Source organism: Syngnathus leptorhynchus, chromosome 3 (genome assembly GCF_054491065.1).
Source record: "Syngnathus leptorhynchus isolate UIUO chromosome 3, UIUO_Slep, whole genome shotgun sequence".
NCBI classification, from domain to species: Eukaryota; Metazoa; Chordata; class Actinopteri; order Syngnathiformes; family Syngnathidae; genus Syngnathus; species Syngnathus leptorhynchus.
Window position 1 is genome coordinate 15,036,517 of NC_141197.1, and position 25,580 is coordinate 15,062,096.

At 41.5% G+C, this 25,580-nt stretch overlaps 1 protein-coding gene across 1 annotated transcript; it reads left to right on the plus strand.

Moving 5' to 3' along the window:
* Positions 1 to 332: 332 nt before the first annotated feature.
* Positions 333 to 25,392, plus strand: LOC147059458 (transmembrane protein 266-like). The gene is made up of 11 exons (XM_085907721.1): positions 333 to 564; positions 1,279 to 1,400; positions 7,605 to 7,796; positions 15,427 to 15,581; positions 16,040 to 16,113; positions 17,778 to 17,834; positions 18,053 to 18,191; positions 19,587 to 19,702; positions 20,574 to 20,769; positions 23,400 to 23,462; positions 23,615 to 25,392. The coding sequence occupies exons 2-11, from the start codon at positions 1,387 to 1,389 to the stop codon at positions 24,085 to 24,087; spliced, it is 1,479 nt and encodes a 492-aa protein (XP_085763847.1). The 5' UTR covers positions 333 to 564; positions 1,279 to 1,386; the 3' UTR covers positions 24,088 to 25,392.
* The last annotated feature ends 188 nt before the right edge of the window (positions 25,393 to 25,580 follow it).

Here is a 25,580-nt window from a genome sequence, read left to right on the forward strand (position 1 = left end):
GCTTAAGCCAATTGCCGCGAAGACAAACCCTCTACTCCCATAGTATCTTTATTTTTGGAAACCATAAAAAACGCTCTCGACAACGGACCTAGCGGGCGTAAAGCTAATAAAAACATTCGTGGCTCTCCACAATTGACGATCGTGGGAGAAGCTCATTGCATGCTTGGCGAGCTCTCATCTATTTTTTTTTTTTTTTTGGTACACGTCGTGACTGGAGCGATGCAAATGTCACCCGAATCATCGGCGAATTGCTTTCTTACGACGTTGAGCTGAGAATTCGCCCACATTGCTACCGTGGAAGGAAGGAAGCTGGATACCCGCTTCAGGACTCGGACAGCTCCTCGTACTCGCTCCCTCCTCCTCCTCCGCGGGACTCCCGCTGAGCTCGCCGGGGAAGCCCTCCGCCGATCGGCGGCGTCATCTCATGGCTCCGGTTTTGATGGTGGTGGTGGTACCGAACCGGAGTGCAGCAGCTGCTACTACGATGCCGGGCCACGAAGCGTGTCGCGCTTGAGGTTCACTTCGGGGGAGCTTTTACTCTACGGCCATGTGAGTCCCACTCAGGTAGGCGAAGTAGCTCTTTTTCCTTCCATAAAATCCTTTTTCATTCGTTTTTTTGGTGGCTCACAAAATACTTTTCCCACCTGAACGCACTCACACACTCAAGCGGGAAGTGATGAAGTCGTCAAAAGTTTTGACACAAAATGTTGGCGTCATTGAAAAATGTTACTTGTTACTTGTAACAAGTAACACGCCTCAGCGAATTGACGTATCCTATAAAACCGAAATGTTTTCAATTGTTATTGTCAGAGAGGAATTCATTTAACAATACCGCCGTTTTAATATTTATTTAACCCTAATTTATAACTCACTGAAACTTTATAATAAAAAAGTACAATTTTACAACATTTTGTAAATGTTTATTCAATTAATATGTGCAAATATTTTTTTTTTATATGAAATCAAATAAAGGGAAAATAGTTTGCAGTTCTATACCACTACAACTACACCACATTTGTACAAAAATGATATCATTTTTAAACACACAAAAACTCAACAAATGCTATAAACCATATTGTTAAATGACTGACATGATTATATTTGCAAGTGTTACTCCTGCATTGGATCTCATTAGTTGCTAAACTACTACAACACGTAGCCTGAGGCTCATCTCATCCATCGCCAAGGGTCTGTTACGTCCCACTTCCACGTCAAGCTCCACTGTACAAAATACTTTTGTACAGTCACTCATCACTCTCAATGTATTCTGCTCAATAGGTTCACCATGAAAGCAGCAGCATATAGGCGGTGAATTACAAGAGAAGGACGGACGAGTGGAAAGTGGCAATAAGAATTACACATCTCTCCTCCCTCTCACCAGACGACATGGCGAATGCTGGGTGAGTTTATACACAAACATGCTCACGCACAAAGAATGACAACATTGTTCAATATGTGGCTGCTTCATACGGAGTTTTGCCCTCGCTAAGATGGAGCATGGGCATCTTAGTCCATCAGTTAATTGTATTTCTTCTTCTTGTGTTAATAATACAAAGTACATGAGAAGTGCTTCACAATAGTGACACAAATGCGAAGACAGCCAAGGTGAGCTTGTTGTGTTTTCTGCTAATAATACAAAGTACACGAGAAGTGCTTCACAATAGTGACACAAATGCTAAGACAGGCAAGGTGAGCTTGTTGTGTTTTCTGCTGCTTTGGCTTTTTCTTCCACTTCAACCGTAATTTGGTTGTCAATAAAGTCCCAAAGGTTCCGTAGACCTGCCGTCTTTTGCCTCATCTTCACTTTCAAATGTGAAAATCCATATTACTGCATGTACGATTCTGCAGAAATGTTGCTGGTTTTCCATTAACCCCGATTACAAAGCCACCTTGTTAGAAATCAGTGTCAGTTGCTTAGTGCGAGGGTTTTTTTTTTTTTTTGCTAAAGCTATATTTGCACGAGTTAGGTTCCTTCTATTTGTCCTCTTTTGGGTCACAGGTGAACTGGGCCTATCCCTGCTGTTATGAGTCAACTAGTACAGGGAGCATCAATATTGAATTCCTCACTCTAGTCACCTTTTGATAGAGGCCCAGTACAATATTTTGACCAAATCTAATAATTTCCCTGAAATGTAAGCAAGCATACAAGAAATACACAAACAAACTGTGTGCTTTGTGATGGGACTTGAGCCAATCAAACGGTCTATTCTGAGTATCTTTGCAAGTGGAGTGAGTGGGTGGTTGCGAGGTGGGCAAGCTGTGATGAAAGAGGAACGTGAGAGAATGAAGATTAAAAAGAAGGGGGAAAAAATACATCAATTATAATATTCAGTTATTTTATGGGGGCAGTCAATTTTATTCTAGTTGCAGAATTTCTTGACAAAAATAGAGTTGGAGTTGAATTCTAGTGCATATTGTACGCAGTATTAAGAAAGAGTTTTCCTGAAGTGGTGCCCCTTTAATTTTCCCTGAATACGAGTTGGGTTTATGAAGTGTTTAAAATCGTAAATACTCATACATACTCATAAATATGTTTTTAGCACATCACGTTTGCTAATCCGAATCCAATCTAATTCAATTTTATTGACATTCTGTAAGGCATCTTTTAAGTCATTCTACCGTTTACTACCATCTACCTGATGTGCCTCGTTCAGTTAGCCCACTTTACGGCGTCTTTATCATCGTGATTTTCATCGGGTAGTAGATCTTAGTTTTATATTACTGAAAGTCCGGGTGGTGTTGGGGTCATGATTCATGAACAGTGTCTAATAAAAGTTTAAACTTGTATAAGTGCACGGAGTTCACTAAAGCCGCTTTGAACTGATGACAAAGTAGCTGGATACCCCTTTTTTTTTTTCCCCCAAACGTTACTTTTTTTTCTCCATTTTTTTAATTTAATCTAATCATTGCTGATATCAGCAACACAGTGGACTAGTGATTAGCATATCTGACTCACAGTTGAAAGGTTCCCCGGTTTGAATCCTGTCAGCTCGCATTGGCTTCAGGTCAGCTATGACCCCAAACCGGATAATATATCTTGAAAATATGCATGGATTTCCTCATTTTCAAAAAGGATGACCGTTATCATGAGCGAGACACTCACACTTGCTGGATGAAGAATATTCTTCAGTGGCTCTGCCTCGCAGTCACTTACATGACCTTCTGTTTTGGCCACTGAAATCCCCAGAGCAACTTTTGTCTCGTAATGACCTTTCCTACCTGGCGCTCAATATTACAGTCCGCTATTTAATTTTATCTGCCTCCCTCGGGGAGATTTCACTCCCCTGAATATCACTTCTTTCTGTGTGAGTGCCTGCGTGTGTGTGTGTATGTTCCATGGCTCGTTAGTGTGTACCTGTGCTAATGTTGTTCAGAGTATATTTGCAATTACCAACCTGCTTTTTGTACAAGAGCGTCAGGGGGTCTAAGAAAGGTCATGATGTGTGTGTGTGTGTGTGTGTGTGTGTGTGTGTGTGTGTGTGTGTGTGTGTGTGTGTGTGTGTGTGTGTGTGTGTGTGTGTGTGTTAGAGCGCATAGTACAGCAATAAGATGTGTTTGTGGCAAGCTTTGCACACGGAAGTTAACGATTTTATATTGTCCCTTTCATTATTTCTCTCGTCTCAGTCATTAATATTACATTAATCCAATAAAAAGTTGATTAAGGGCACATACGAACTCAATCGCATAAGAAAATATATCAAAGACAATGATTTATAGTTGCTGTCCAACACAAATTAAGTATTTGATTTTTTTAATCATTTTTTTGTCTGAATAACAGCATAAAGAGTTTTTGTAGACTTTTATGTTAAAATGTTTAAATAATACTGACTTTTTCATCAGGTAGTTATTACTTGAATGCAGCAATTTTTCAAAGCAATACATTTTTTTTTTTAAATTGTTGCATCAATTATTTTACCACAAAACAATACTCACACACATAGGCTGCCACAAAATTTTGTTTTGTGAGTTTCCACATATGATTTGAAAGAAAAAAAAAAAAAAAAAAAAAAAGCAAAACATCCAACCATTTAAAGTGCCTCTGACTAACCCCAAATAAACTTCAGGAGTTCGAGCAGGCTTTTTTTCCCCCTGAAGGTTTTATGCTGGAACCGACTGCTATTCTGAACTGCCGAAACTTTATTTGGGGTTAATCGGAAGTACTTTATGTGGCGGCAGGTGTGTACTGACTCCCCGCTGTAACTTCAAAGTAATATCTTGGTCAAAACTAATCCGATCAGCGTGTCATTTGTTGTGCTTATGTAAAAATGTGCAGGGAGGGAACCTTTTCTCTCATGAATTTTCTCATTTATTTGTATGCACAGGCTTGTCGTTGCGTATACACACATGTAGGCGGCATCGCTTACACACACAAATTGCTGAACAGACAATAAAAAAGTTGTGGTCTGTAGAAGCTCCTTTGTTCCCCTTCAATATCAATTTTGTCGAATTGCAACAATACATATTGCATTTGCCGTATGAGCAATAGCATCCTGGCCTTGGGTGAATTTGTTTTTGTGTATCTTCAAAGAAATGTGAGGTCTTCTCGCTGCGGGAAATAATCCCATCAAATTGGGATGAAGGCAGGAGCTCTTGAGATAAGACTGCAATAACATCCAATGCTCTTTTCATTAACTAAGAGGGGGGGGGGGGGGGGAACCTACTGAAAATATAATACAGTACCCATATCAGCCACTTTGTCTCTTGTTTTCTTCTCATCTGGTTCGGCATTATTTTCCACTTTTGGACCATTTTTTTAACTTAAAATTCCAAATTATTCAACATCATTTGAAATTGTCTAGCATGTATAAATATACTCACACTTAATCTTTTAAGCAAAAATGATAAAACAAGATGTTAAACGGTGCAACTGTGCACTTTCCGTCCGAGACTACGTTGATGACCTTGAAGAGTTACGATTGCGCCGATTAAGCCAAAAGCCTTTCAGCGTTAGCACTGTATGCTTTAATAAACTGTGTGAGTAAGTGAATGAGTATGTGTGTGTGTACCTTTCCATCCTTCATGTGTGTACCTGTCTCTCCTCTCCTAAAGGTACGCTGTCTGTCCATCTGTCAGTCAGTCACGTTGCGTGCTTCTCTTGTGAATGTTTCAGGTTACTCGGTGCTCTCTCATCACAATTCCAAGCCTTCTGTCTAAAGCGGGACTTGAAAAGAGCAATAGAATTTGAAAAAAAAGTAGCACAACTCCTTTTATGGGGGCATGTGAGATTGACAATGAACAAATGTTGAGTTAATATTTAAAATGCAGCAACACGTAAGCTTTTACATGTACCGTATTTTCTGGACTATAAAGCGCACCTAAAAACCAAAAAATTTCTCAAAAGCCGATTTTGTGCCTTATAGTCCGGTGCGCCTTATAGATGGACCAAATTCCTAAATTTAAACTGGCCCGAAGCCTTGTGTCATGAAATCAATCATAAGTGGCCCGCTGAAGACTATGAATCATGAATCAAAAGACTATGGATCATTATTTTGTGATTATAAAGTAATTTTTTGCGTCTGCAGTTGAAATGAAAAAGATAAAATGGAGAATGATTTGATTTGGATTAAAAATCTGACATGATGCATTAACTTGTGCATATATATGCATATATCGATAATGTCTTATATAAGGACAGCGTTTTAAAATGGGCCATTTATTGAGGGTGCGCCTTATAGTCCGGTGTGCCTTATAGTCTGAAAAATACAGTAAATAAAAAAACTTCAATAGTTACAAACATGTCAAAGTTTGCTTGTGATTGCATATGACTAAAAATGGCAATCGCACAAAATCGAACCAAATTGAATCGTTACTTTTGAAAATCCTCGAACGGTATCGTACCGAGAATCGTGTGGTCTTTTTGTGCCGAGATGCACGCCCCTAACGGATGGCACGTAAAAACAACTGCTCCCATCCCCAACTGCCTCCAGCCACCACTCGCAGACACGTGTGAAATGGCCGAGCTATTTTGAATTCTTTCCCGGCGAATTGTAGCTGAAATAAATGTGAAAAAGGCTGACTTGAACAGAATGTGGCGGCTCCATCTTTATGGTTCCTCATCATCTCATTTCATTGCCCTCATCCTTCCCTCTCCTCCGCCATCCATCTTCCCCCTTTCCAATCTCCACCTCCCTCCCATTCATTTATTACCTCCACTTTTCACATGCAATCCTCCCTGTCTCTCTCAGCGCCATTTCCCCTCTTTTACTGCTCAGAGCTCTCCTCTTTTTTGTTTGTTGTCCCCCTGAGCTTGTTGCATAACCCCTGACATGCCCCCCCACCCCCCACCCGTGCCTGACTTCCTTTGACGTTTGAAGGCGAGTGGGGATCTACTCAGCTGACAAAGGGAGAGGCAATGACATCACATCAGACTCGATACACCAGCATCTGCTCTGGTCTAAAAATACAACAATCGCACACAAACACGCGGAGAGTCAGTCTGCGGCCGCGTTCGCCGTTTGTTTCCACCTCCGTGCTCAATTGAAGCGGCCCAACTGGGTCTTGGCTGTGCTGTTTGCCGACCGTGGTGTTAAAGCTATCATTTTGAGACACTAAGATGGATCAGGGTGTGTTGTCAAGGGGGATTTGCCAATGTGAAATGTAGAAATAAGAAAAAAAATAATGTTAACTTGTTGTTGTGCCTTCTCTCTGGGAACTGAAGTATTTTGTTGCAATGGTCTGTTTCGATGCTGCCCTCAGTCTTCCTTTCATTTGGATCTGTCTCTCAAGAGACAAGAGATCCTTGTTCTCCTTAGCATGTCTCCTTCCTGACCATTGCTCCCCCCCCCCCCCCCAGTTTCTTTGTGACATTTACTCAAATTCTTTATCAAAATCTGATGAATAAACATATGTGCTACAAGTATTGAAAGCATTTATTCACCACTTAAGCAAATTTTTAATTAGTCACCGCACCCCATTTTGAAGAGTAAGGTTAGCAATGACATTAGCGCTAGCGGTGGCTTAGCTGGTTACCCAAATCATCGATCATTATTGCAATGATACGACAAACCATATTTAATTATTACATTTAATCATTTATTTTATGTAATTATTAGATTTAATTTTATACGTATATATCTATATATATATCCGATTTTCAAAGCGATAACCTCTTCTCTCTTGCTGCTTTGTGGTGCTTGAAAATGCATTAAACAGTGGTCACAAATGTATGCGAGCGTTGCACTTCAAGCAAGACACGCCCCAGTTATTACGCTCCCTCCGAGCAAACGTCGGACCGGCAACTTCTCTGTTGTTGCAAAACCGCGTGAGCGCTCAGTCGTTTCACGATGCCGAGTGGGTGTTTGTGCGTGACCCTCGGTGACCTAGCGCCGGTACCCCGAGGGCAACGCTGTGAATAAGAATGTGTTGCCCGACTGAATAATTAAACTCCTTTTTCATCTGGGTTGCCTTGCTATGTCACCGCTCACATTGTCTTGCTTGCCATCTTTCACTACTTTTACGCGTCGGCCTCTGCAGGAACTAAGCACAATTAAATGTGCGTTTCATTTTTTACTGATCCATTTCTTACTCTATATCAAACACTTCAATGTCAGGCAACGAGCGAGCGCAATCATAACATCTTCCGTCTTGTCTTGGTGGTCGACTAGGGACGTGGGGACTGCAGCTCTGTCAGACTTGGAGGTCATCTCCCAGCAGGTGGACGATGAGAACCAATGCTTGGCTCCTCCGGTCCAGCTGGTGAGCTTCGGCTACCGAGACCTTCCGCTCGCGGCGCTGGACCTCTCGATGGCTGGCTCGCAGCTCCTTTCCAATGCCGATGAAGATGAAGCCCGGGAAGGGTGAGTAAAATGTTGATGAGTTTCCACTGATGACACATCACGAGTAGACCCCTCCCACTCCCAAACGGGTATTTTATTTGGAAGTATTTCAACATCTGCACTGACAGACTGCAACAGATTATTGCATAATAAGAAATATGCGATCATCATAAAAAGGTTCATCAAACTTACTAATCACCCTGACTACAAACACGTTCCTTGTCATTGTCACTCTTGTTCTCTATTACGGTAAATGCTCGTTACATATCATGCGATGTGCTTCTTAGAAATTGCTATCAAGCAAATAATGTCAGTGTTTGCTGTGAGATCACAAATATTTATTTTTGTTGCATTAATTAGCTATCTTACACGTTACATCACAGACGTCAACATATTTCGACAAGATTTTCTCTATTTTGGCTTCAGCCGATATGAAAATAACACGCCCGTAGTTATACAACGTGATTATTCCCATTTTGGGTTATAAATTAAACTCCAATGCATGAAAAGCTCAATATAGTGTATATAAATTTATATGATTGCAATTTAGTTACTGTTCTATGTTACTAACATTACAAAGGCTCCAGGGAAATTGTCTAAAACAGGTAGAATGTAAAGAAATGTTTTTTTGATTTCGACAGAAAGTTATGTTTATCTTCAGTATGTGTGACATATGGAAAGGAGGTCACATTGCTTTCCACGCTCCAGTCTTTCCATTGTGTCGTGCACCTGCGACTCCATCCCAGCGTAACATACGCTCTCATCAGGACACTTATCAACAAGAGGGAGCCAATGGACCCATGCCGTAATTTACGAGCCCGGTCCAACTATATCGTTTAGGTCACTAAACCGACCGTTTCACAGCGGCGCAGTTGGCAGCACTGATACTTGTACCTCACTCTGACACGTATTTGTATTTGCACCGATAAACATTGTACATTTTGTTATTGCGCTTTGCTTCTTGTCTCGGTGAGTGCTACAGGTTTTTTTTTTTTTTGTCCCGGGGAAGGCTAGTGGGAAACACGACTGTGTCTACAGTGTTGAATTATGCATGTAACATTTCCTATTGTAGCTCCACCAGAAAAGCACCTGCAAGGCAATGTTTTGGAGACAAGCATTACTTTTTAACCGGGCTCAGTCGTGGGCTGTCTTACCAATAATTCAATTTACACCACCTAATTATTTGGCATGGGAAGTTGACCGTGTATGTTCATTTATGAAATATGTTACTATAATCGTGCATCCAATTTGCAATCACGTAAAATGAGTAGGTCTCACTCATCATGAGTCCTAGTTTACTATTTTTTTAGATTTGAGTACCATAAGGCCTCCGTCTGCTAATTACGCAATCAATATGCCTTCAAAGTTAGCCCACAGTATCAGATTGTTAGCATCGCTAAATAACTCGTCCACAGTCATCACCGTTCATGGCAAAGTTCATGATTGCAGGTTAGTGCTGGTGGTTGAGGATCTTCTGAACTTTAGAACTTCCAAATAATCAGGAAATACATAATTTAAGCAAAATCAAAATATGTACTGTTGAATTGTCAACTCAGCATATTCCCATCACCAAGCGGCCAAATATTTTGGACCATGATAGTGTGTCATGAATAGAGGTTGAGTAGAGAAAGACCGTTTGCTGAGCTCCCTTCAAGGGAAATTGGGCAGAGGAAATCTTTTTTTTTTTTTTCTTTATGGCAGTACAGAATGATGAAGTGTTTTTGAACCGAGCCGAGACTCCGGCCGGCGGTGGCGAAGCAATCCACAGCCGTAAAAATGAAAACGTATAGAGATGGAATGTTAGCGGCTCCACTGACCCCATCTGAGAAAGTGGATTGCCCATTTCCACTTACTCTAGAGTGTGTGCAAATGTCAGCAAAACTTATTTAGGGAAGTGGAAACATAGGCAAACTTTATTTACTTTTTTCTTTTAGCAATGGGTCAAGGTTTATGTATCACTTTAGCTTTTTAGCTCGTTAGAACTGTTAGCCGTGGTTGCCGTTCCACTTAAGTCCTGTAGGTGACAGTAGCACGTATTCCCAACCTTTTGCATACTGTCAAAACAGATCAAGAAGGCCAATTTTGTTTTTTGTATGATTTTGGTCATCTGTAAATATGGACTAGATGTGCTAAAGCTAAAAAGAACGTTGGGATCTTTTGATTAAGTTCTTAAAATCAAAGTCTAAGTCAATGAGTAAACAGCTTGTAACCTAAAGCTCCAGACAAACAAAGACAAATATGGAACTGACAGTTTTATCTTGGTGGGGTTGGGTCTGCTCCCTTCTTCAGACTCGTGGTCCGCAGTTTATATGATTGATTTGACACCACTATTGAATAGCTTGATTTGGTCCAGATCAAAAAGTCGATGCTTTTTTGGTTTCGGGGAGAAAGCAATCTGACATCGATCCAATTCAGCTGACAAATGGCCCAGTCAGGCATGACCTTAATGGCTATAATGGCGATAGAACTACAGGTAGTAAACAGATGATTCGGGCTGGATTTACACACACTGCTTACGGCAGATTTTTAGTTCTACTGCTCTAATTTGTTTTTGGAAAGCTCTGTCTCAATTTATTGTACACGAGAAACTCCGATGCAAACATTTCTTCCCATTTAGTTGCCTTCACTTTGACTTTTAAAGTATTCAATCGTGCCAAATGTTCCACATATTTATTCACTTATTCATTCCATCAGTGTTGTTTCAGTTATACGTCTGCATTCTTCCTGTTTACATTGTGCAACCATTAACTTAGAGCACAGCGCACTTGAGAAGACCCTTGGCGCTATTCAAGTGCCACATGAGGCCCCCCCCCCCCCCCCCCCCTCCAAAAAAGGTGCCATCACAATTTGCATCTAACGTAAAGCTGCCGGCGTTTTTAAGCAAGCGGAGGGGATTAATCACAACGAGAGGCTGCCACGACGTGATGAAGCACCTCCCGTCAACGGCTTTTTGCATATCACAGCCGGTAGCATTGTGAAGGTGGAGCTGACCTTAGCGCTCTCTCCTCACACTGTACGCCACCGCCGCCAAAGTGAGCGTGGCGTGTGCATGCGTCGACGGAACGCCAGCAAATGTATTTATAAACCGAGCGCGAGAGAAAAGCCGGGGCTGTGTGGCGCTTGTTATCTAATCCTCTGTAATCATGCTTCACTTCATATTCCAATTTATCCTGCGCTGTCACAGCTCATTAGGAACAATAGTTTGCTTCGTTGATGCCTCGTATATTTAGATAGTCTCCCTTTCCCCCTTTTTTTTTTTTTTTTCTATTTTGGACAGATTTCAGCTGTTCTCCTCTTCCTTCCCATCATCAAATTGAAGCTTCCAGGAGCACCTGCTGTAAATCGTGTTGCGATCGTTTGTCGTCAGGCTCCAGAGAGCCTCCAAGTTGCGCTCGGAGAGTTCGCTTAACTGCATTGTCGCTCCAATCGGGGAGATGAGTGGGCACCACTGTGGGAGGTGGTAGTTGCAGTTTGTATCAGGGGCCGTTTGCAGTGTTAGCAGTTTTGGCGCCCTGTTGAGTAAAGTGTACTTATTAATAGACTTGGGTCCATCCATCTTCCTGTCTGGAAAAATGCTGGGAGGATCAAGGTGGCGTGGGCTTGTGTTCAGCACTTTTATGGATGCCCACTCTCCCCCCATAGTGGTCATGATTCTTTTATTTGTTGGCTCTCCTTATTTCAAGTTTGGGTTCCTTGCTTTTTTTTTGTGGGAGCTGATGGAGCTATCGAGGAGGCTCATTCATTCAACCTTTTTAACGGTTGACTGATGGAGCGCTGAGTGACATCATAAAGATGATGATGGTCATACTTCCTGAATCCCGCCTCCAGTTTCTTGTCCTGTTCATTATCTGAGTTGGAAGAATCATTTTTCAAACCGGCTGTAAGCTCCAAATATATATATTTTGGGTCACACTAATGTTGTATTTTTTTTCTTTGTGTGAGCCGGTATGTTGTTGTTTTTTTTTTTTTTTTGGCTTGATTAGCGCATACGTGAGCTGTGGGCATGATGTCACCTTCCATCCTGTTGGAGAAGTTCACGCCTGCCAGAAACTAAAATAGTAGCATATGCCGTTGATGCGGTCGTTCTAAATGTGCAAAGGGGTCCAGATGGTTCTTCGAAACGTGACGTGAGCAAGGGTATAAAATAGGAAAGTTCATCTTTGCCCGTCACCAGTAGATTTTGGGCGAAGGTCAAAAAATCCAATTTTGGAAATAACTCTGTTGGTCTTAGGAGGTGGAGGGTGACTGCTGCCTGTTTTTTTTTTTTCATTTTACTGTTTAGTTGCTTAGTATAATGTCCATTTAAATCTTTTTGAAAGAGTGCCATGTGAGGGTCAAACTAACTCATCAGCACTCCTACTTTTAAATGCTTTGTCAGAAGTGAGAGAGAAGTACAAGTCGAGTAATTTGGCCCACTTTAATTAGCCAGTATGAGAAGTTGTCAGAGGCAGTGACCAGGGAGCGACTGCTTCATGTTATCTCCCAGACTCCTTAATTCCTCTGCTGCGGGCAAGGCCAGTGGCAAAAAGAGTTAAAACTTTCATTTGGTGTTTAAATGCATGCATTTCTTGTCTGAAGCTCTTTGGTCACATCATTAGGTACACCTGAGCAAATTTACTTTGGGTCTATTATCCAAGACAAAAGAATATGTCAGTCTAAAACGTTTGTAGTATTTACCAAGACACACTTTATTATTTACCAGAGCTGATCATCAGACGCTTGTGGATCTTCCAGCATTCGGTGTCTCAATTGACACACTGTTATCGATTACCCTCCCTGATTTAATCTCCCCGTCCTGGCCCACTCCATCTCGGGTGCTGACAACTGGATCAACACATGCTGTCCCACACTTCAACATCATCTGCAAGTGGAAATTTGCGCAATTCCTTAAAAGTTCAGACTGTTTTAAACATTTCGGATGCATACCTCACCTGTTCTGAATTTAACGGAGAGGGGCGGAGCCTCTTTGATTGGTTCACGCCCATAAGAAAATGATTCATATAAGAGCTCATTTAAATAAATAGATAAATAAATAGATAAATACATAGATAAATAAATAAATAGATAGATAGATAGATAGATAGATAGATAGATAGATAGATAGATAGATAGATAGATAGATAGATAGATAGATAGATAGATAGATAGATAGATAGATAGATAGATAGATAGATAGATAGATAGATAGATAGATAGATAGATAGATAGATAGATAGATAGATAGATAGATAGATAGATAGATAGATAGATAGATAGATAAAAACTTTCTCTAAAATTCATTGAGCTGCAAAGGTTGAACTTGTCCACTATGACTAGGTGGTTCTGTCAGACTGTCAGAGCCTAATGGGTCAGAAGTACAACATTTGTTCTGTTGCTTGAGTAAGACTCATGTGTCGAAAGCAGCTTCTGTGACGTCCCGTCTGGGCCGGGCCAGGCCAGGTTGAGCCACTTTTGGCACCACAATACACTCCTGGCTGTCTTATCAGTGCTACTTCCGCCTCCTTTCCCAGTCTCAATGCAAGCTTTTTTTAATCTGTGCTCCGTCGTGCCAGAGTGTGTGATATGTCGCATTTAGCCTGTAACAAGATGGCCGGTGTTATCAGTGGAAATCATAACTCAAAGGTTTATTGCCGTGTGGACTCATTTTAATATCCTCTGATGATAAATCAGATCCTGGCATCAATGCACAAAGGCTGCTGCTAGCAAAGGAACATGGCCCCCCTGTTTGTTTTTTTTGTTTTTCTCTCAAATACAATAGAACATCTAAGGTTGAACAGTGAGCACAATTTGTCTGACTCTCGTTTTTTTTTTTTTTTTTTTTTGAATGACATTTTAAAGAAGTTTAAAACGGTGACACAGTGCTTAAACTTCTTCCGTGCTCGGAATGTGAATCTACTTACATCACATAACTTAATGCTTGAATGGAGCTTTACTGACATATGCTGACGGGACGTTTTGACATTATTTGTGATTTGTACTTGTCCTGTGCAAATTAGGATTCTTGGCCTTGTAGCTGTTATTATAGTGTGGCTCTGTTTCACCACAGTAGTATATTGAAAAAAAAAGTTTTTTTTAATCATTTGTTAAAGCAACATTAAACCCTGACGCTAATAATTTGCAGGGTAGTGTTTAAAAGTTTTTTTGAATGTGGTTCTACAAATGGTTTGAGGCCATTTGGAGAATTTATTCTTAAGCGTATCAAATATTAAGTTGGTGCTGGAAGTGGTTTAGATGAAAGAGACAGCTGGTGCTGGCTGTAAATTATTTGATGAAGGTTATTATTGCAAGGCTGAGAAGTGCAAATCCCTCGAGTGTCATGAAGAGCGTGGATAGAGATGACTTCTCCCCAAACAGGCTTCCCTTTTTTTTTTTTGTGTGCCACTGAGCCCAAAAAATAATTAGAGCGATATAATACTAATTATGGTCACTTTTAGTTGACGTTGTTATGTTAACCCACCACATCACTCAAATAAGCCATGCAATTCCAAACACAGACACAACTCGTCCATTTCAGTTCAAATGAGCCTTGTGAGTGGTGTGCCAAGCAATGGAGACGTCAAACGACGAAGGGGCCAAACACTTCACCAATGTCGGCCACCTCTTTTGTGCCAGCAAATAGTGAGGAGGCAAAAATTGAGAGCGGCGCCAACTTTCCGCTCCAGCTGGAGAACTGCTGAGAGGCTTTGTTCCTTCTCAGTGCTCCTACCTCAGGCTTCTCAGTATGACTTGAAATGATGGAAAAAAAAGATCATGTTAGACTATTTAAGGCCAACATGTCAATTGCCAGACGACAGATGACATTCCATATGTGGGCTGCAACTAACCCTTATTTTAATAATCGATTCATCTATTGATTATTTTGTTGATTAAATGATTAATCTGATTTTTAGATTAATTAATTATCATTCCTATATTATGTTATTATATCAGGACATTATTTCAAAGTGAAATAAAATGCACAAAGATAAGATGATTAAGATTCAAACACTTGTTCAGTCAGTAACAATTAAAGTATCTTCAGCATTCAGTATCAAAAACTAATTATTGATTATTTTGATAAACAATTAGTTGTCAATTAATAGCTGCAACTCCAATTCCATTTATATATATATATAAAAAAAGAAGACACATTTGGGATTATTTTCTATCTTATTTAACTTCTCTCACTTGACAGTCAAGATGCTGATTTTGCTGCATGCCTCTACCCCCAATCAAGCTCTGCTACAGTGGTCCTCTTCATGGCCTGATGAATTGGAAGTTGATTAAAATTCCAGCCTCAGATGCAGCTCATGCTCAAATCAGCAGTTCACAAAGCTTCACTGTCCCTTCCTCCGTCAATGCCCTCTCTTATCTCAAGTCTCAACATCCTCACCTTAGCTCAATTTAGAGCGCATCTCTTCAAATTACCGCCCTCTGTTGGTCACATTGGAAACTACAGTTTTATTGCAAAGTACAGAAATGAAGCACTTTCTTTACATTCTGGTGTCACTCTTTAAAAATTCAATTTAAATCGGTTGTTTCTGCTTTACGCTGTTTCTACTTTACTCCCAAATTATTTTCCATTTCCATCTCTCGATATAAATTTATCTTGTCATTGACTACATCATGTCACAAGTATGTCCTCATATATATTTGTTGTGTTGTGTTGCAGGTCCAACTGGCTAAAGCCTTGCTGTGGCCGTCGAGTGGCCCTATGGCAAGTCTGTCTGCTCAGTGCTGGTTTCAATTGTGTCCTAGTAGCTTGCGTTATCTTGGTGGTGCTCTTCCTCTCCTTGGAGCTACTCATCGACACCAAACTGCTTCAATGTGAGTCCATCCTTTTATTTCAACGCATGCTTTTGAGAACACAGATGGTCTCTGATAGCATTTATTGTTTTGTAATGACCACAACTGAAAAGGGGAAATAAATTGACTTGAAGAATCAAATCCAGTAGTGCATCCTCACTGGTTTTTTTTTTTTTCCCAGTGGTGCCAATCACACGTGCGCTGGCTGTGCATGTTTGCCAATTGATGATGAACAGCAATGCAGAGACAGGATAACGAAGCAGGCATCTTGTCAATGGCGGCATCTCCATTGATTGGTGGCCAGCGTTCAGCTTTAATGATAGCACAGTCTTCGGGGAATGAACCCAAAAGATTAGCGCTTGGAGTAAATGATGGCCCCGTGATGGACAAAATGTCCTCCGTTAGTTGAAAGACGAGTTGGTGCTTTAGAAGTGCAAGTGTACTTTTTATTTCAAGGCTGCCTTTATTTGTGTCTGCAGTTACCAATGCTTTCCAGTTTGCCAGCATCATCCACTGGATCAGTCTCATCATCCTGTCCCTTTTCTTTTCAGAGGTAATGTGCCATGATTCACATCTACTTCTTAGTTAGCCAGATCATTCTGAAGTGATGAGCTGATCTTGACGTTATCCTACTTTAGACAGCAAATTAGTCGGACTGAATCCACTACTTATCGTATGTTAATCGACAACCAATTAAAGACAATCATTTTTATTCCTAACAATTGCAACAGAAATGGGCTTTCAAACTAGGGTTAGGGTTTCCGACTAGGGTTTCCAACCAGTCTTGGGATCGCTAATTAGGGTTCCAGACTAGGGTTAGGATTCCCGGCTAGGGTTTTAAAGCGGGGTTAGGGTTTCAAACTAGGTTTTAAAACTAGGGTTAGGGTTTCCAGCCAGGGTTTCCAACTACTTTTAGGGTTTCTAAGATTAGGGTTTCGAACTGGGCTCTCAAACTGGGGTTAGGGTTTCCGACTAGGGTTTCCCACCAGTCTTGGGATCGCTAATTAGGGTTCCAGACTAGGGTTAGGGTTCCCGACTAGGGTTTTAAAGCGGGGTTAGGGTTTCAAACTAGGTTTTAAAACTAGGGTTAGGGTTTCCAACCAGGGTTTCCAACTACTTTTAGGGTTTCTAAGATTAGGGTTTCGAACGAGGCTTTCAAACTGGGGTTAGGGTTTCCGACTAGGGTTTCCCACCAGTCTTGGGATCGCTAATTAGGGTTCCAGACTAGGGTTAGGGTTCCCGACTAGGGTTTTAAAGCGGGGTTAGGGTTTCAAACTAGGTTTTAAAACTAGGGTTAGGGTTTCCAGCCAGGGTTTCCAACTACTTTTAGGGTTTCTAAGATTAGGGTTTCGAACTGGGCTCTCAAACTGGGGTTAGGGTTTCCGACTAGGGTTTCCAACCAGTCTTGGGATCTGCTAATTAGGGTTCCAGACTAGGGTTAGGGTTTTAAACAAGGTTTTAAAACTAGGGTTAGGGTTCCAACGAGGGTTTCCAACTACTTTTAGGGTTTCTAAGATTGGGGTTTCGAACTGGGCTTTCAAACTAGGGTTAGGGTTTCCGACTAGGGTTTCCAATGAGTTTTAGGATCGCTAATTAGGGTTTCAAACTAGGGTTAGGGTTTCTGCCTAGGGTTTTAAACCAAGGTTAGGATTGATATTTGAAGTACAATTGTAATTTGAAACATTTAAGAGACAAAACTTTCGATTTGTGCAATACTAAATGAAGAGGGAAGCGTTTGACCCGCAGGCCTGACTCCAGTGCAAAACAATTACACTGCCGGCGCCGGCCTTAATGCCCTAAACCAAACGTTAATTATCATCTAGCCAGCAGAAGCAATAATTGAAGTGGAATTTAATGAGCATGGGGGGAGGGGGGGGGGGGGGGGCGTCAAGCAATATGATCCATCCTCGGCAATGACGTCATATGTGAAGAGTCAATGGGAGGACGTTTAAAGGGTGTTTAATGACTTTGGTATTGTCTACCAGTCAGAACATTGTTCAAGTTCTAAAGCGTTTCGCTTCGTTGGCTCCAAATCAAATATCCAAATGGCACCAACGCATGATGGATTTGGCGGACCACTTGTGCGTGACCCCTCATGCTAATTGACGGGTGAATCAATGGTGCCGCCGAAAGGCGCGTAGCGAAAGTGACCACATTGGCAAAGTGCAAGATGGACCTTAATGCGCTTGATCACTTAATGTCTTCATTTGTCTCTAGACTGTCTTCAGAATTGTTGTGCTCGGGATCTGGGACTACATTGAAAACAAAGTCGAGGTACAATTCTTCACCTATCGTATCATACACAGTATCTATTAGCACGATGTGGACAAATGTATTGGGACAAGACCACATTTAGTATTTCCTAGTCTTAATAAAATATTTTCTTTGCGTCCAACTTTGACTATGGTTAGTATTTCCCCCCGCAATGTTAACAGCCCAATAATCTGCTTTACCTCACTAGCATTTTATTAGCATAGCGTTCTCATCATCAGGTGTTTGATGGAGCCGTCATCGTGTTGTCCCTGGCCCCCATGGTGGCCTCCACGGTGGCCAACGGGCCCAGCAGCCCCTGGGACGCCATCAGCCTCATCATCACCCTGCGCATCTGGAGGGTGAAGCGTATCATCGACGGTGTGTCCACGCCGTTTATTCAATCATATGGACCGTGTTAACGGGTTGCCGTGAGCACCAGGTCCCTCCTGACCTCGTTCTCTCCATCATTATACAAATTATTTACTATTCAGAGCAATATAGCTATTGATCATCCCCAAGAGTAATTTGCTGTCACTCGTCTACTCAGACCTGGATCGATTGTAGGGTCTGGGTAAGCACATTCACAGGGACCGTAATGAATATAGTGGTTGTTCTCCTCTATGCTAATGCGCTCCGGTTCGATATCCGTGTCGAGGTCACCCTCACCGTGGTCCTCCTGCTGCATGCAAACAGACCGCACAGCGACTCTCTTTTCACTTTGCTCATTGTTGATCAGAGGTGTTTTTTTTTTACTAATAGTCCTCAAAACCATTACAAAGTTGCACTTTATCCCCCCCAAAAAACAAAAACAAAGGTGGAAGACATGGATATCGTCACCATGACATCATATTTGCTCATCGTCATGTAATCCAGGCTCTAATTCCTAGGACGTTATTTGATTTCCTTGTTTGGTAAAACACATTCTTCTTCTTCATGCAGTTGAGGTGTTGTCTCTCAGTCCACTTCCACCTGTTCCCTTTAATACATGTGAGTGATTGAGTTTCTTTGTTAGGCTAGACGGGGACATGCCAGGAGTGAGAGGTGCACATTTACAACAAGATTGAGTCCCTCTCACAATTAGCTTGATGCTTGTGTCAATCTGAATGAAAGAGGACGTCCTCACCGAGCGCCACAATTGACTGGCCGTGTGTGAATCGGGCTCTCTGGCCGTATACTTGTCACTTAGCTTGTTGAGTGAGTTTGGATCACGTTATGTTTGTGACAAAAGCAAGAATTGGTGACGGCTTGGGTTTTAAAAGGACAGTCTGGCTAATTTGAAATTGTGTCTCAACGGTAACTCAATAGCAGATTTCATGAAAATGGCCTTTATTTATTTTGAAATTTTCTCTAAATATATTTTTCGTGAACCTCATAAAACATTGTTTTTTCATTATAATGAATATTTTTAATGAATCAAAAAAGTAAAAGAAATATAAAATGAAAATAATACGCACATCTTAAGTATTGTCACATTGGCATGACTTTAAGGTGAATAGTGAAAATGATTTCATATTTTCAATAAATGTAAATTACCTTCATTGCCATACAAGCACTTTGCTGCCATCTAGTGGTGTAGCTGGAGGGGTGTTAACAAAATGAAATCATGTGCTCAATGTGCGTTGAAGCTCAGTTTGGTATCTTGAGTTTGCTTTAAAACATATTTATAATTCCTGCAAAATTATATTCCAATCAAATATAACATTTACTACAATATTTTAAACAGCTTCCCATGTAGTGTTCAATGTAATAAAGCCATTTCCTTTTTGGCCTCAGCTTACGTGCTCCAAGTCAAAGTCGAGATGGAACTGGAAATCCAACAATGCGAGAAGACGAAAGCAGTGCGAGAGGAGCAACTGGAGCGTCTCACGCAAATCTGCCAGGAACAGGCTGTGAGCACCTTTTTATTTCATCCTAACATACACCAAACACATGAGTGAGTTGCATTAATAAATTGTGCACTGCTTAATGTACATGTTGGAGGTGCACCTATCTCAGATAAAAGACGATTTGATACATATTTTGATCCGCACCGTGCGACATAATTAAAGGATGATGTTTTTTTAAAGTAGAATGATTTTTTTTCAGTATGTTGACAATTCAGTTTGATATGTTACGTCTCAGTTTGAGATGGAATGATGTATTTTGTTGAAACTAGGCATACATTATTAATTTATTTCCCAGTATATGGAATTTCCTTTGAAGAGGTTTACTAAAGAATAAAAAAAACAAGTGTAATTTTTCATTTAAAGTGTAAAAATAATCCAAAGGCCACACTGTTCAAGTGAAATCAATTGAAATGTGAAATCATCCAAAACAACAAAATGATTGAGCCTATTTTTGGTTTTGTTACACCCCAGTTTTTTCTTTTTTTTCTTACAAGTAGTTTAAATTCATGAGCACTGAGCAGAATATAATTTTTGTACACTTAAATTAGATCAATAGATGCGTTTTATTTTGGGAGGTGTTGGTCAATCTGTTGCCACAAGAGGGCAGCAAAACCTCATTGATAGTCATTCTCTTCCAAGTGCCACTCCACTGTCGTTATCCCACGCACATATGAAGAAAAAACAACGTACACAATCAGTGAAAATGGACAACTATGCTTGGCATTTTTTCTTACCTAAATGAAACAAATTGGATATACTGATACAGATCCCTGATTTTCTTCCACTGTATTATCTCTTTCTTCCACCTCCCCACCCTGTCTTCATCTTCATCCATCCTCATCTGCAATCCCATCGCTCCATCCTTGTGGTACAGTTTGAGATCAGACAGCTGCGAGCTCACCTGGCCCAGCAGGACCTGGACCTGGCGGCGGAGCGCGAGGCTGCTATGCAGATGCATCGCGTGTGGGCAAAGCAGGGCAGGAGTTTCCAGGTTGTGGAGGGCTTGACTCCTGGGGAGTCTGACGACGAAGGCGCTCACAGGAATCCCAGAGAGCTGCACAATGCTGCAGGTACGCTTCAACTGAATGACTCTTCTCTCGGGGTACCTTAAGGGTCACAGTTCAAGTGAAGAAGTGGAATCCTACTGTAGTTTAATCTTTGACAATTTGGAAGTTCATACAAATAGACATATTCAAAAATATGTTAACAAGAGAAAATATGCCCCCTAGTGGACAGTAAATGGTGAATCTTACAGCGATGACCCCTCAATGTAACATCCTGATTTTAATTTTTTTTTTTTATATATACAAAACATCAACAAAAGACTCCAGAGTTTGATGTTGAATTCATTGCAATTGAATTTTACTATTCAGGCCAAATAGAAGATTTTAAATAAGCCCAGTGAATGTAATCAGGCCAGGTGGAACGTTTGCTTGAGAAGACAGCATGACAAACCAGCAGAGAGGTGCAAGCATCACGTATGTGCATAATTATGTGCAACAAACAGTCCCTAAATGGTGCAAGGCCACGCATGGCCCTGGAGCGGCCTCGTAGCTCCCTCCATCCTCGTACGGCACAGCCATCTGACCCCAGGCACACCAGATCAATCCAGCGGCAAAAAAAAAAAAAGCTTTTAGGATGTGCTGAACGTTGAAGAAAACAACTGTGTCACTCTCAGCGCCCGTCGTGCTTTAGCCACCGGTCAACTTGGGCTATTTGGGCGACAGAGTGCTCTGTGCATTGGGCCTTGTTAAGAAGTGCAGTAGGCTCCTGTCAACATCTGTTCTCATTCACCTGCAAACTTCAATGGCAAACCACAATATTGTCCCATTGGGTCGTCGCGGTAGCAAATCTGGCTGAGGGATACAAAGTGGACCTTTCCACCCCGACATGGTCACGGGGAGGAGCACTCACAGGCTAGCGGACGCAGGTTCAGGTCAAGTCACCTTCAATCAAGTCAGTTCGCTATCTCCTCACTTCTCAACCTGAACCATGACACCATGCCCCAGATAGTCCAAGTGTCCCCTGAGATGAAGTCTTATGACGCCTTCGAAGTAGCAAATCGTGTCACACGGTGACAACAGCGGCTGTCACTCAAGCGCGACATCTGCTCCTCGAAGCAGGTCATTGAGCACTTACCGCACTGCTGCTTTTACAATCTTATCTTTACACTGCAACACCTCAAAAAAGGCACCACAATACAGAAAAAAAATAGGCCTCAGCAGGTAGAATAAGTCTTTCATGTGTGAAGAACTGCATTAAGTCACAGTGACAGTACTTACCGTATTGGCCCGAATATAAGACGACCCTGATTATGAGACGACCCCCTCTTTTTTAAGACTCAAGTTTGAAAAAAGCCTTTGTCTCGACCCCGAATGTAAGACAACCTCGTCTTATATTCGGGTCAATACGGTAAACCCTATCTGTCTCAAACTCAAGGCCTGGGGGCCAGATACGGCCCGCCACATCATTTTATGTGGCCCACGAAGACAAATTGTGCACCAACTTCATGTGTCAATACTAAAGTCACAAATTGTCTTCACTTTTAAAAAACACAGATATTGCTAGCAATTTTTGTTACCATTGATCTTTTAAAAATATTTTAACAGTTTTGACTGGTCTCGGGTTTCAAACTTACTTATTCATCAGTTTGTTGACGGTCATAATGGCTCTCAGAATGAAAATATGTGGCCCGTGACAAAAATGAATTTCACACCCCTGCAATCAAGGAATTGGAATCAAGAAATGGGCCTTTCTCACATTCATCAAAAAAAAAATCATTTGAATTTGAGATTATATCCAGATTGATTATAATGACTTGGCCACCAATACATCAGGTGTACAGTAGAGTGTACTAAAAGGACCCAGCATGTCACCTCTCCTCTTCCACACACAAGTGACAGCTTGATAACCGGGCTGTCTCACAAAAAAAAAAAAAAAAAGAAGCCGAGAGCCTTTTTATGTATGCCGGACAGCTAATCCCCCCCCTCCCTCCCCTCCCAGCCTCACCTCCATCACTCATGTGTTATTAATTGTGCAGCGATTGTCTCCGTCTTGTTTTAGTGAGTGCAATGCCTCTTCTCCGGGGGTGGCCCAGGGATTAATATTTTAGAATGAAAAATAAATGAGATTACCCATCAGAGTCTGCAGCAGTAGCAGCAGCAGCGTGTCCCGCGGGACGGGGGCTTGCACTCAAGCTACTCGCGCTTCGCACTCAGCCAGCAGACAGTGAGCTCAAGTCCAATCAAGCGAGCAAAAGATCAGCGCCATTCAACCGCGCACATCGCCCCCCCCCAAACAAAGAGCCTCCGTTCGGGCCCACTTTTGTCAAGCCGAGGCCAGCCTAAACGGGCCCGGTCTATTTCCTGGTGCACTATTCGGCAGAGCGTGAGCCTTTTGAAGCACCTGTGGCCTGAGGCACAAGCTATTTCTGTCAATATTTCCTTGTAAACACAACAGATAGTTTCCATTTGAACTCATTGGTCGTGTTTATACTGAAATGGATCAGTACCCGCAAGGGTGTCAAATCCAATTAAGTCTGTGCCTGTTTATTTGATGACACTCATTTCAATACTGCAATGTCAACAATTATTACAGTCCATTCCGAGAGCTAAGCTAATGATAGATCATTCAAATTGATGTTTTCTATTACATCTCGTTCATTTTTGTGAATAAAATTCGGTCTTGTTTACCCACTCAGATCCAGTTGTCCGTGATGACATGAACAACTACATCAGCCAATATTACAGCGAAGCAAGCAGCGGTAGGTTTCTCGACATTGACCTTATGCAAAAAAAATAAAAAAATTAAGAAGCAGAAGAAATACATCATGATCATCATGTGCCATTTTTTGAAAAATGCTGGACATGACCTCAACAAGACTTGTGACCTTTTTTTTTTTTTTCTTTTCTAAAGATGGCAAGACGTGTGGCTTAGGAACCGGCGTGGTCACCACAGCCTCCATTGACATCCACCGCCCCACCAATCACATCCAGCCCAACCCCGCTCACGACCTAAACCTGAACTACAGCTCCCACCCCAGCCGCCCCCCTCCTTTCTCGGGACAGGACCAGAGCACAGTGGTCCAGGAGCTCCTCTCGTCTCTTTCTGAGGACTCCCGCCTCGCTCAGAAAGGACTTACGGTGGATCCGGTCAACCTTAAGTTCCCCAGTCCCACAAGCTCCGAGAAGGCTAGCCCGGAACTGGACAACAGAATAAAGGTGTTCAACCGCAGGAACCACCAGGAGAGGCGGGGCCGAGGTTGCGTCCTGCTGCAAACCAAGCCGCTCATCCACCTACAGGGCGGCGCCGCCGAGCCCTCGTTGGAGGAGAAGTACCGTCTTCTCGGTCCGGCCGACACGCCTCTGGGACACATGTCGGACACATAGCACATTTACATCTGCACTCGATGAAGACCTCGTGAGAGTTGTTCTGTCTTCACTGAGGACCTATTCCAAGATCTCCAACATTCCCTGGTCCTCCATGATGGATATGAGGAGGAGGCTAGCCTCCCACATATAGCACAACAACCCCCCACATCAAAGTGGATCTTCAAATTATGTCTTGAAACCAGTAAGGAAAAATAAGACTTGGGTGATTTAATCTTAATTTGCTGTCTAAAGAAGTTAACAACTCAGGGTGTACTCACACTTGGTCTCCACAGTCGTGCTTTGACCCGTTCAAGCGTGCCATCGCTTCATTTCACAAATACAACCTTACTGAGAGGAGCAGGAATTATATGACAGGTCCATTGCCCAGGTGCCTCTACCTTTTTTTTTTTACTTTGTTGATTATTTTGAGTCATTCTGTTTCTTTTTATTGTGCACTGTGGCAGTTTCAGACACATGCTCATGTGCCTTTGAATCACTGAACAATTTCTTGACTTGTTTTCTTTACTCTGTTGATTATTTTGTGTCGTTTATTTCAATTGTGGAGTTTATGATGGATAGCAACAATCTTATGAACTGGATTTTGGGAGTCAAATTTAAATAGCCAAGTGTGAGTACATCCTTAGGCCTTACGTTTTTTTCGGTTATCTACTAGAACTTTCAGAAATGTTACCAACCCATAAGATGTGATATTGAATTGATTGTTAATCCCTCCTGGACCTGACGTGTTGTTGAACACAGTGTACGTCCGAAATACTTGCTTTGAACTGCTCTTAAAGGCACAGAACTTTCTACCAATCAAAACCAGCAAAGGGGCCGTTTAAGCCTTCAGTGAACCTCATTCGTCAGTATTCCAAACAAATAAACAAAGATGCTGTTTCTCATCTTGGACTTTAGAACAGGTAATTAGAATTTTTTTTTTTTTTTTTACCTCTGTGATCAATTTTTATCAACCATGGTCTCTATTTTCCTAAAAGAGACACACAGGGTACATGACTGGATTCATTAACAAAGGAATTTCTTTTGTATTATTGTTTTCAAATGACCGAGTTGGAAATATAACAAGATTTATACATTCAGTACTTTTTTGTTGTTCTTGTTGAATTATTAAAAAAAAAAAAAAAAAAAAAGGTATTGGCCAAAATGTTTGATTGGAATCAAACGTTTGGAAGTGATGCCAGCTCTTGATGAGGTGCGAGTGTTTGCAGCATGATCCTTTAAAATTGTGAGCAAATCCTTTTGCACTTTAATGTTTACAGAGACTTTTGTAAACTTGACATACTTGGGGGAGGATGGAAAGGAATGTCATTGCCAATGCAGGTGTTGTGTTTTGATGAAAAATAGCAAAAATAAAACATTAGTATTTCTCTAACTGCTCTCTGTCTATCCATTTCCATAATATTAATAACACTGGTAACAGAAGAAATAAGGACAAAATCAAAGTCGGTGCAAAAAAAAATAATCTAAGGGTTAATACAAGCATCTTTAATGTA

Excerpts from the sequence above, each read along its gene's own strand:
- LOC147059458 (XM_085907721.1), top strand. Across the intron at positions 15,582-16,039 it reads CGACACCAAACTGCTTCAAT|TTACCAATGCTTTCCAGTTT; the intron begins GTGAGTCCATCC and ends TTGTGTCTGCAG. Across the intron at positions 18,192-19,586 it reads GGTGAAGCGTATCATCGACG|CTTACGTGCTCCAAGTCAAA; the intron begins GTGTGTCCACGC and ends TTTTGGCCTCAG.